General features: G+C 40.2%; 1 protein-coding gene across 3 annotated transcripts in view; it reads right to left on the bottom strand.

Annotated features, from left to right (window-relative positions):
- RC3H1 (ring finger and CCCH-type domains 1) overlaps positions 1 to 10,485 on the bottom strand; it is a 55,311-nt gene extending 44,826 nt beyond the window's left edge. For all 3 annotated transcript variants that reach the window (XM_059821682.1, XM_059821681.1, XM_059821680.1), the window contains exons 1-3: positions 10,146 to 10,485; positions 2,576 to 2,696; positions 990 to 1,229 (exon numbers count right to left, since the gene is read on the bottom strand). In XM_059821682.1, coding sequence (XP_059677665.1) covers positions 990 to 1,229; positions 2,576 to 2,696; positions 10,146 to 10,376 — 592 coding nt within the window. In that variant the 5' untranslated portion in view covers positions 10,377 to 10,485. The remainder of the gene's footprint in view (positions 1 to 989; positions 1,230 to 2,575; positions 2,697 to 10,145) is intronic.
- Between the last annotated feature and the right edge of the window lie 2,119 nt (positions 10,486 to 12,604).

Here is a 12,604-nt window from a genome sequence, read left to right on the forward strand (position 1 = left end):
GGAAAAGAGGGAAGGAACACTTCCAAATTCCCAGACTGTGACTGGAGCAATAGAACTTAATTTTTTTATTATTATTATTTGTTCTATTTTGCCTATCGGATGATAGGAAGACTTCTTTGCTCCTGTCTATACGTCTCTCGATTATCAATACAAGAGTTTACAAAGTGTATTATCTACATCCCACACCTATCCCAGCAGAAAAAGCTGACAGGCTGAGGAAGGGCAAGGTTGGTTCCCATGCAGGTAAGAGAGCAATTATTGCCCACACAAGCACATCAGGTGCTGTAGCACCGCATACTTTGCTAGGTAACAAGCCTCTCTGTTCCCTGCAGTGGTGCAAAAGGTAGCACCCCAAAGTTAGTCTTCCTCCATTTGTTTCAGTGGGGAAAAGCTTATTTATTTTCTTCTTTAAGAAACTGGCTTCAGATTTCAAGGCATTATTTTTGTTGGTCCTCAACAAGTGAAGTCTACATTTTCAGTAATGAGACTTCGTTAATTTTTTTTAAGCAAAATTGATTGCTTTAGAAATTACATTCCTTTTCATAGAATGCTAAGTATGTAACTATTTAAAAATGCAGAGACACACATCCCAAATGTAACAAATCTCTCCCCACAACTGTTTTGTATGTTTATTATCCTAGAGAAGGAAAAGAAGCCATGTCCAGTCACCTCTAGTAACCTTGTATTTTCTAGAAGGTTCTTACTTCTTCAAAGAATGGCAAGTGAGAAACTACTTCCTATTTTATCTTATCACAAGAGCAAAAGGACATACATCGTTCTGAATTTTATAGAAGAGTTGCAAAAGCACTAAAAATGCAAGAAAGTCCATGACAGCAGCCTAACAGAGGTATCATTAATTTTGAAGACCTACTATTAAGAAATCAAGCCACTGCCTAATAAAATCACTCAGGCAACCTGACACCCATTTATCAATCCTCCTCAATTCTGAATTGTTTCTAGTACAGAAGTAGTACTGTGATGTTACCTACCTGGTCCAAGGAACTGGCACCCTCTGGCTCTCACTGCAGCCCAGAGGTTAGAAGAGAGCTGCTGAGGATTTTGATGCTGAAGAATGAGCTCTGTGACTGTTCTTTCACCAAGTGACCGCGCTGCACGCATGGCTCTGATCCGCCCTTCTTCCTCCACTAGCTGGCAGTGAACTAGTGTCACAAGTTTCCTTTGCATGGGACGACTTAGCACGCTCTGAGTAGTACTGTTAAGACCAACACCTTCAAAACAAAATGAAGCAGAAAAAAATTGAACTACCTCATATCTCCTCTTCTTGTGCCTCTTCTTCAACCACTGTACAGTAGAAGTGCAAACCTAGTTCTCCTGATGTCCACTTTGTTAAACAGAACACTAGAGAAGGCATCTCAGAAGTTCATTTTTCTCAGGTTGTTTTACTCAGCATTAAAAGCAAACAGTTCCTCAGAGTCAGCTTTCCCACAGGTTTAAGTCTTGTGATTGACTGATTTGGCTCTCTAAGAAGGTGGAACCTCTAATGAATTCTCTCCCCATGTTGGAAGTCTGTCTTGCACCCTCCCATCCGGATTCCCAGGTGACTCCTCAAGGGTAGGATCATACTGCAGTCCTTCCCTTATTCATGGGCTTCAGGGATCACTACCTTCTTTAACCATTTGTCAAAGTTTTCATAAGAAGTTTCTTACCTGTATCTGATATCTCCATTGCTTTGGCCTAGCCAAACTGAACTTATATGGGAGTTCAAAACTGCCTGGGTGATGATTAATTCTGTGCAAAAACTGTGATTCACAAATGTGCTGGGAGCCACGGAAACCAGGTTAAAGGAACAAGTGACTCGCTAGACATACGGCTGCCATACTGAGTTTGTTCTACAGCACAGAGCTTGTTCACCGAGCTACTCAGAGCGATACTGCTATCACACTGTACTAGTTGGGAAAACTTGAGAGGCCTTTTGCAAAAATTCATTTTTGAAAATCTGATGCCCATGATGTTCACCTCTACTATTTGGGTTGACAGATTTTTCAAGTCCACCATATGTAATATAGATAAAACCCACACTTTTAAACCCAGTGCAGTTTTTCTAAATTAGAATTACTCAGATTGACCCAGCTCTTGTATAAACAGAGTATTACTTATTTCTCTTACATATCCTATACCCAGTAACTTTCTTGTCTCAGTTTATTCCTCCTCTACAAACAACCTCCCTTACTACAGTAATCTCAAAGCAAAGCAGAACTCAAAGGAAAAAAAAAAGAAGCAGAATTATCTATTTTTACTTAGTCTGCAGAAGTCAACTCAACTTACAAAGTTCAGCTCAACTTACTATACCGCAGCAAAATACCTCAGCCTAATACCTCAGCCTTTTGCCTAATACCTCAGCCTTTTCTCAGCATTATTTTTGACGTAACGCCTTTAAATCCCGCCGCCTCCCCGTGAAGAGATAACCTTAATGCTGAGCAAATTTGTTTCAATTTGTTTTTAAACTAGGTTTATATCCATTTTTCAGACAGACTAACTAGTCATTTAGTTAGTTTGTTTTGCATGTGATTTGTTTCCAGCTCTTATTTTCAAAAGGAAACAATGCAAGAACTACCTCTCGCGCTGCTGAGTGGTTTGAGATACAATGCTAATTCTTCCACACATTTCTTGCCCTCCTCATAATGCTTGGTATCTTCAGCTCCACTACATAAAGTAATTGGCTGCTGCTCAGGAACCTGGAAAGAGAGGACATGTACATCTACAATGACTATGCATAAGTAAGTGGCAGTCATGCTTACAAACACCACATCAAACTTGTTAATATCAAACATTTCCTGTTTTGTTCCCCTTCTGTGTTTTTTTTTCTCTGTATTAGTAAGCATTTTTTCAGCTTATTTAATGAACAAATAGCATAGAAAAGAAACCAGTGAAAATGAAAACAAAAAAATGTAAAGAATTTATGGTTAGTAGACTTATTTAGTGGCTGACAGGAACTAGAAGCAGCAGGCTTATTCCAGGATAAAAAAATATTACATGAGAAACATGGCATTTCTTATAACTATAAAACTTTGGCTGAAATAACACACATACTGAGACATCCCCAAAGCTGGCTGGTCAAAAAAATCAGAACAAATCAGACGAAACCTGGTTCGCGGGTAAGTACAGATTCATATCCAGGGCCTCACAGCTCTAAACTCATCCAGGGATAAGTGATCAGAGCTACTTGGATTAGTGGGAGAAAGACTTAGCAGCAAATATACTAGGACACCCTTGGAACATATTCTGACTAGACCCAATTATCAAGCAGCAAGACCAAGTTATCCTACACAATGCATATGAACACAAGCTGCAATTATTAATCTGACAACAGAGGCCAGTTACATTCTTGGGTTTTTTTTGGTTTTGTGGTTTTTTGGTTGTTTTTTTGTTTGTTTGGATGGTTTTGGTTTTTTGTTGTGGCATTTATTTCTTCATACAGGCATTCACCAGAAATCAGGATTTTTCAAAGGAATGTTGGACCACCCCTCCCCCCAATTTATAATTTTGTTTTCCTCCAATTAAATTCTTAAAGCTTTAAACAAATTTAATACAGTGCTATACTGCACCCCCCAATGTTTCTCAACATCACTATTCAGTAATCAACTCAATATATGATAGTGTAGAGAACTGGAATTTCTCAGAAGACTGAACACAAGCACTTTTTGCACATACTATTGAAGTGCAAACAGATCTCAGACTTCAATTTCTATTTCCAAGTCAACCACTATCCCACTGGCAATAACAGCATGCTAATCCCAAATAGCTGCTTACAGGGACCAACCCAGGCCCTCAATCTAAAAGCACAAGCCTTTAATGCTTGAGTTAAAGACAGCTACAAACCCGCTAACCTTCATGTGCAAGGCAGCCAAGTGAAGAGTTGCATTATGATAGCAGCAGCAAATAAAAGCAGTCAATACATATATCTAAAAAATATATATACACACATACATACAGGGTTGTCACCACCAACGTGGACAGGAGCTTTCCTATCAATTCTAACAGAAAGTAATCCGTTTCAATCCTATCACACGTCTCCTACAGAATTAGACAACTGTGCGTACCGAGTTGCTCATTTGACACACTTTGCAAAATAAAAAGCTACTAGCTGCGTAACTCTTGCTTTTGCAGTAGGTGACAAAAAAAGTCTCCGAGTGCAACATACAAACCGCAATTAAGAGAGCTGATACCACCCCAAGATTAACATCATCAAGATAGCCTGGATCAGACACCTCCCCTTTTACTTCTATTAAAGGGAAAACCAAAACCAAGTTTAATCACAAGGTTAGCCTGGATGCTTTTCACAGACTGCAGATAACTTGTGAAGTTTTGGGGTTTTTTGGTTTTGCTTTAATTTCGAAGATGGGGTGGTGTTTGTTTGGAGTGTTTTGTTTTTTATTTTTAGTTGGCGTTGTTTTTGTGGTTTTTTTTTTTTTCCTTTCCCCTGTAAGCAAGAAAGCTTTCGGCAAAAGGAGATTTTGCAACTGTATCTTACAGTGGTCAGCCGTAACTGTTGCAAGAGCAACAGCCTTAGCTGGACTGGTTTCTTGGGACAAATTAATATTGAACACCTTCAGTATTTGCTTTCATGTTAGCAGAATACTCCACCTCCTTTTCAAAGCCACTGCCATTTTAGCAGTCTGCTTCTGTCTGGGAAGTTATACAAGCAGAACTGGCTTATTGATCAAACAACGTGCATCTCATACATTTGTGCCGAGACAGAGACTACACAGTCTCTGCCCTATTTACTGCTGTAATATATTTTGTGCAAATTCCTATTTACTTTTGCAAGCATTCAATCTGGCACTGGCAACAACCTCAAATACAACCACAGCGTCGCAACACGCAGCAGACAAAGAGGGCTTGGAACAGACGTGGGACAGGAAGCTGTGTTCAGCCCTGGATTTCTATCTTGAATTAAGGTAGGTTTAGCGCACATTCACAGCAGCAGTTTGGAATGCCATACACAGCACAACTCCACCAGCGAGACACAAGGACTGTCTAGGCAACTAACAGAAAGCTCCCCCCTCCCCCAGGAAAAAGCTGGCATAGAAAAACTTCCAAGAGTTAATCAAGCTATTCAACACCGCGTATCTGCATATCATTCCCCTTTCTCCTCTTTGCAAGGGAAGCTTCAGTGCAAAAATCTAAAAGCCTTGCACAACTGTACTGTTTGCAAAATGAGCCCGGAAGATTAGAGTTTAACTTTCATCTTAAGCTGGAGCAAGTGTAGTACTGAACAATAAAACAAGATGCTTATTTAGTGGTTTCACAAGTCTTCAGGAGAAGAGACTGTATTTTTCCACACACGCTTCACTCATCTTCGCTCATGGGATGCATCTCACAGTAAAACTTACAAATTATTTGCCCTTTTGCTGGTTCTATTATATGCACCTTCCAAATTTTTTTTAGTATTTTAGGGTTAGAAAGATTAGAAGAACAACATCTACCAAAAGAAAAATGGTAGAGACATGATTCATAAAAGTCACAGGAGATCTGAATTTTAATTTTGTCTTTGTCATGGAATTGCTGAGGGACAACTGAGAAATAATTCAACCCCAAAGCATTTTCACTTCCCCTTTGCAAAATATTCTTTCAATAGTATGCAGGACCCTACGGTCACTTTTGTTAACGACGCCTCTCGAGAGCCTCAAAAATAGATGCCCTGCAGAGTGAGTTCATTATTTTCATCCTCGTTCAATATTCGACTCTCAGACACCACACCCTTATCACAGTTTTCACTGCAAATATATTTACATAATATAATAAACACCTCCCAAGGGGGACTAGAACAAGACAGGAAAAATAATCTCAGATGTTTAATTACTCCAAATTTGTGATCGTTTTGCATGCATCTGCCTTGGCAATGACTGCAAGTATCCCAGCAATGGAATGCTGCCCATCAGCATCACTACTTGTGGCTGTGGGAAGAGGCAGGTTATGACGGCATGAGGAAGGGGACCGGAAAAAAATGCTAAGGCATCATCTCATACCAGGCAGTGATTTTGAATTGGTGATTTAAGTTTAACTTGATGAAGGATGTCAGCTTGAGTTGTCACTAATTACTATTAGACATCTAATTGCACAGAATGAGAACATGTTAAGCAGACCAAACCCCTTTTCATCTGGTTTGGAAACTGTTCCCCACCACCACCCCCACAAATGGATAATTTGCTTCCTGCCAAAAAAAACCAACAACAAAAAAAAACCCCACCCCAAAAAACAAACAAACAAAAACCACCCCAAAAAACCAAACCAACCCCAAAACCTACTGTCTTCAGTTCCTCAAGAGTTTGCACTAAGGACAACTTCTTCACAGATAATTCCTCTTTTGTGGCACTTCAGTTCACCAAAAGTTACAATACAACATTATCAAACGTGCCGCTAATATCTCTGCCATTGTAATCTTCCCCTTTTGAAAGGGCTGTGAGTTAAGATTGCTCCACCCGTTCTCTCGCCACATACACAATTCCATTGCCTAATGACTACAGTTGTATTTATCGTGTCCAGCAGCAGACTATGAAAAAAATTAAAGCACCACAGGAATTTTTGCCACTTAATGTCACCTGTTTGGAACGTGCACATTGCTGTTTCGTGTGTTAAAAAACAGGAGGGAAGAGATTAGATGACAGATCCATGATTATGCACCTTCAAAACACTGGCCTGGTGAGCATTTAAAATAGTTGCATACAGTGAGTAATATGGATGCTTGAAGAGTTAAAATTCAAAACCTCATTCCCATAGAAACTAGCTTAAGGGATTTCTTTACCCAAGACATTTAAAAAGCAAGGTATCCCATTAATGCTTTTTTGATTTGTGTTCGAGACCATTGTGCCTCCCTTCCCTCACAATACGCTTAGCTCCTGCTTAGGCGCTCAGCTATTTCCAGCTCCCCGAGGAATAATAATTCTCATCTTCCCCTTGCAATCCCTTCTCACTACCATCATCTTATGCAGCTGTACTTATCTATACGTGGGCTGAATCGCCTGACCACTGCCTTCCAGAATAGGCTCTGTAACCACTGTTGATGTGTACCGTGCTACGGTGGGGCAGCAGAAATTTGAGTCTCTGCAACAGTTAATTTTCACATCAAGGGTGGCTATAACCTGGGCAACAGGTTTCATTTTTGGAAAGGGGTGGGGAGAGGGAAAACTAAGAAACTGCCTGTAATTCAAGTAAGAAACCAACTCTTTTCACCATTAAAGTGACAAAACCATAGAGATAATGCTATAGTCGGAGAAATAGGTTACTGCTTCCTCGGGTGCCTGCATGACAAATTTAGTACATTTTCCCCAGAAGTACAGTCCTGCTTATTTCACCCATTGTGCCTGCGTGAAAGCCAACCGTGAAAGCCAGCCTTGCCCTGGAATCCTATCATTGCTGCCAGTTACAGCAGAATAGATTTGTTTCTTCAAATGCCTGGTCCCCTCCCCTGCCTCCAGCAAAAAAGCACTTAACAGTTATAAACGTGTGAACTTCTCAGAAGCCTCCCCAAAGGGAAAAGAACAAACTGTTCTTCCCCCCCTCCCAAATAAAAGCTTTAATTGTGTTGTACTATATTTCCTTCTAAAATGAAACCTGTTTTTTGGGATTTATAATTTAAAAATCAAGTATTACACGTCTCCATGGACTCGGGTTAAGGTGTACAGTGGTTTGCTGGAGATTAGGGGACATTAATGACACACACCCCCTCCTGAAACTAAACCAAGAAGTGGAACAAGAAAATGGGCTTTGTTTCATTAAAGTTGTTTATACTACTCGTGCTCGGTAAGCTGGCTTGCTGCTTACAGATCATTTTTATTGATACGTACTAAAGAGAGCGCACCTTCTTAACAGGACAGAGTTAAAAATTACTGTAGTTTCTCTAAAGTACTCCTTTTTTTGTGTGTGTGCTTAACCAAGCCTTTTTCTATAAGATGATGAAAAACGGCCTAATGGAAAATAGCAACTGTTTCCCTGTCCTTCACAGCAAAGTAGTGTACTTATTTTCTAGCACTCCATAGTCTGGTAAACACTACAACAGGTGCTAGGAAAGGAAAAGGAAAGAAGAGAAAGGAGGGCGAGTTACACCAAATGCTGATTTCATTCACATGCTCACTGAAATTAGGAGCTGGGGGGAGGTGCTGCAAATTTCTCTTAAGGGGAAAGTTTGTCAGTAATAAAAACCCAGCTAAGATTACTGTTTAGGTATCAGAATGCAGCGAGGAGCATACATTCAGAAATGACTGTCAAATAAAGGGGAAGGGAATACTGTCTCTTTTGGGGGCACTTGCAGCTTTAAGCTCACCATGGAACAAGGTCCTATGAATCTTGATCACATAAAATTTAAGATATAAAAAGGAGCACTTAAATTATGTCATTAGTTCGAAGTCAGAACCTAGAGTTCAGAGTGCTCTCAAGACCAATACAATACTACCATAAAGCCACTCTTCCCTCTTCATACCGCACGCACGTACGGATGAGGAAACTCTGGTTGGCTAACTAGCAAAACCAGAATAAAATTCTCAATTACCTCTAACAGAGGCAGGGTGATTTTCCATCCCATTCCAGATGATCTTGTTTTTATGGAAATTTTAATTCAGGCAAAGATCAAGTTAAAGCTATGACATAGCTTCTCACAAAGCTTAACAAATGCACACAGAACAACCAAAATAAGGCAGGAGGAAAAAGTCATTTATCATAAATGTGGACATTCAGATACAGCTGAAACTATTCTAGAAATTCCAGAGAGGAAGGAAGAAGATATAAGGGAAAACGAGAATTACAATATATATTTATGGCATCACCCACAGATTTCACACTCCTTGGAAGCTCTTCAAAGATGGTGGCATACACATATCGCAGAAATGGAAGCACACAGTCTCATTGCCCTCTCCTGCAGAGCAGGATGAGTCACTTAGCGCAGCCAGAAACACAACCCAATTTTAAAACCTCTGATGTAATTTCTATGCCATACACTGCAGAAGAACAACAAACTAGCTGTATTACCTGATAAACCAAATGAAAAAAAGAAGTGGCGAAAGCATGTCTGGATCTCTAGGTCCCAGTAACTAATAACCACATCCCTAAGAGCATCCTTCTCTCTTCCACATCGTTTGAAGTTTCTCCAAAACACAGCTCTTCCCTTTTCCCTGAACTATAGATCTCATTGAATTTTCTGCTGCCTCCAACTCTGCTGAGCCCAGACACAGCAGCAGAACAAAGGAAAACAATAACCCCTCTGTGATACCTGCATTCCCATCTACATTTTTGTTCCTCACCATAAGTTGGACATGATTGTCCCTCCTCACCCCAATTCCACAATCCTGTCCAGCCTCAGGAGGTATGGGTCACAGGAAACTACCAGTGATCTAACCATGATAGGCTTACACCAATTTAAGTCTGTGCTGCAACTGAACAGGGCGATCCTACTTTCCACACATCCCTGCCCCTTTCCTGGGGCTGCCATCAGTACTAGTGCCACTGGAGTACTCATCTCCATCAGATCACCGGTTCAGCTGATCTCACTAGTACTCATTCCAGCAGAAAGGGGAGTCTCGGGCAGGCTCCCCCATTCACCTATATGGATTTAGATTAACGTGTCAGCTCAGAAAGTTGCATTTCCAGAGCACAGTTTCAAATTAAATGTAAGGCAGTATTAAAGGCTGCTACCAGAGGTGTCTGTCCCACTTGCCTTACTCTCCCCTCCTGCTTTCGGGACAACTGATCACAAGTCTGTAGGGTGACTACGGTAAAGCAAGTAACCTACCACAGAAGAATGGCTTCCCACCAGACAAACTCACTGATCCAGTTCGTCCTTTTGGCAGAGCGTGGCTAGATACGAGTTAGGGAAGAAGGACGGGAACAGAACCAACCCGTTCTGGTGACAACCCATGGTTACACTAAATTAGATGTAACGCAAAATCACAGCCAGCAACCGGTAGAATAAAGATTTGAACTGTTGTTCCAAGCACCTCTACTACAGCATGTCAAAGGTCTAAAACCTGTATTTGTCAGAGGCAGTCTACAAAAAGGTAGCTGTCTACCCTACACACCATTAACACAGTCATATTCTTTATTCATGACTTGTTGTCCTAAAAAGAAAGAAGGAAACCAACATAAAACCAGGGTTTTTTTTAATTAAAAAAAAAAAAAAAGCACACTGATACCTGAGCACCCACTAGTTGCAGCAAGGCTGAGTTCACAGGAAGGAGTTCAATATCTGTATTGATAGTGGTCTGGTCAAAAGGGCATGCCTTACGGTGGAGCTTGTTGAGGCACATCTTGCAGACGGTGTGGCCACAACCCAAGCTGATGGGCTTCCGGATTGTTTCGTCGAAAGTCTGTGTGCAAATTGGGCAGGAGAGAAAATCCGTCCATTGTGGAGCTTGTACAGGCATTGCTTCAGGAGTTAATCGACAAGACAAAAATCTAAAGCACAGATTCCACTGGAATCAAAATCTTTGAAAAAAGTCTGTTTGTTTTTAAATATCTTCTGTAAGTACAGACAGTCAGCACATAGTGTGAAACATAACCTAGAAGAAAACAGAAATAGAAAGTCAGTATTCTCTATTGGAACAGGCATGTGAAATCCTTTGTGCTAGGTAAATACCACTTGTAGAAGTATAGCTGAACTAGGAGTGCAGTCCTGACATTAAATAGAGGACTGAGTCATGGTTGGCTTTAATTCCACCTAGTCTCTGGCACTGGAAAACTTAAAACCATTTCTGCTGTTATGCAGCTTAAAAACAATATATAAAAAAAAATCAAGACAGTTGTCTATCTCATTGAAGCTATAAGACCAATCAGCTTTTAGTTTTTATGTTCTCTTTTTTCTTTACCAATGAGCCAACTAACATCAACTCGATTTGAATAAAAAAGATGATTTTTGAAGGGCTGTTGTGCTTATTCAACTAAAACAAATTTTTTTACAGTATTCATTGAGAGCTTTAAATAATTTTGCTTAGACAAGGCTTCATTCAAAACCTCTATCACAAGCAAGCTTTCTTTTGAGTTCAGCGGTCTCTGACTTGGCACACAATGACTCCGCGGAAACACGCAAGCTGACGTGGCCTCAAGAAGAAATGGATGAACGGCTCAGGGTACACTCAGACACCGGCTGCATGCAATACAGCTCACACACAGCACTAGGTAGTACTACGTACTGCTACTACACCACCTTCTCTGTACAGAGCTGCACGGTATCACATGGACTTATCCGGTCACATCTCAGTTACCCTGGGAATCTCCATGTGTTACTGGATATAATTCAGCATTGATAACTTGCTCGCAGTCTGCCCACCAAGCAGCTCCGTCCCTTAAAAGCAGGAAGAAAATTTCTAGAAGTCACTCTGGACTGGGAGAGTGACAACTGTTTCTCAAGAACCCTTTTCTAACCCTGGTTTATGTCATTAATTGCCTACCTAGAGATTATATTGACAGAGAAGGTAAAATTTTTAACACATTGACAGATGACACTGAAACACTACAATAGAGGAGAACCTGGGAGGTCTTTATTACTTGGCACTTTGGAATCAAAATGCTAAGAGGATCGAGTGTTAGTAATTATACGGGAATGGAAGAGAAGACATCTCTTTGGGACAAAGCAAAAATAAATAAAAGCAGAACTCTGCACGTGAGGAGAAATATAGGAGTAGACAGATGACGCGATATGTAAAGGGTCATTATCAAAAGGAAAATTGGTAATAAAAAAATTTCTGATCACTGGCTTACTTTCTATCACTAGCAAAGTTAGCAAAAAACAGTGCAGGTCACACCGATTTACGACCAAACAGATTTTTCTAAATCAAACATCAAAACAACAACAAAGAAATACTCCAGTCACCCAAATGTGTTAGTTTCACTTTCCCACACGCCATTGGCTTAGGCTTCGTACCATGGAGTGTGCACTTCCTTACTAGTATCTGTTCCAACAGAAAGTTCTCATCTAAGCAAAACAGCAACCTTTTATCAAAGCTTAGCTTAAAAAACAACCTCAAAATTAAAATCTCAATTCTAAGTAAAAGCAAAGAGAGAAACTTCAAGTTAGGACTCGTGCAATTCAGAATCAAAGCATTTTAAAACTGCAACAAAAATCTAATGCTAAAACAGAGGCTCTGAAAAGCCTCAGGCTTTTGTTCCAGAATTTAGTGCAATGTTGTTCACAGTTAACATCATTTTGCCAAGGCAAACAATGAAGAGTTACTAGTTAAGCTTTTAGCCAGGTTTCATCAACAAAACATTAAAGCTTAGTCCAAAGCTAATAAAAAAATTACTTGTCTTCTAAAGACAAGGTACAATGCCACACAGTCACTGTTTACCAGCCAACAAGGAATCAATAAGAAATCAATACTACCCAGACAGGGTGGTACTGAGGAAAAGGCACTGCATGTGGTTAACCCTAACACCACCACTGCACAACTAGATCTGCCAAGGTCATTCAGGGGTTCCCCCCCCAAATGACCTCTTTAATAGCAAATCAATAATTTTTCTCATCTTGTCAGCAGACAGCCAAATCATTCCCATTACTATTGTTATCACCATAACCCAAAGGCAAACATTTATACTTGTAAGTTACTTGATTGAGCTAACTGTCTAAAACATCCAAGAAATTCATTTCCAAGCCTTC

This window comes from Gavia stellata, chromosome 10 (assembly GCF_030936135.1).
Source record: "Gavia stellata isolate bGavSte3 chromosome 10, bGavSte3.hap2, whole genome shotgun sequence".
NCBI classification, from domain to species: domain Eukaryota; kingdom Metazoa; phylum Chordata; class Aves; order Gaviiformes; family Gaviidae; genus Gavia; species Gavia stellata.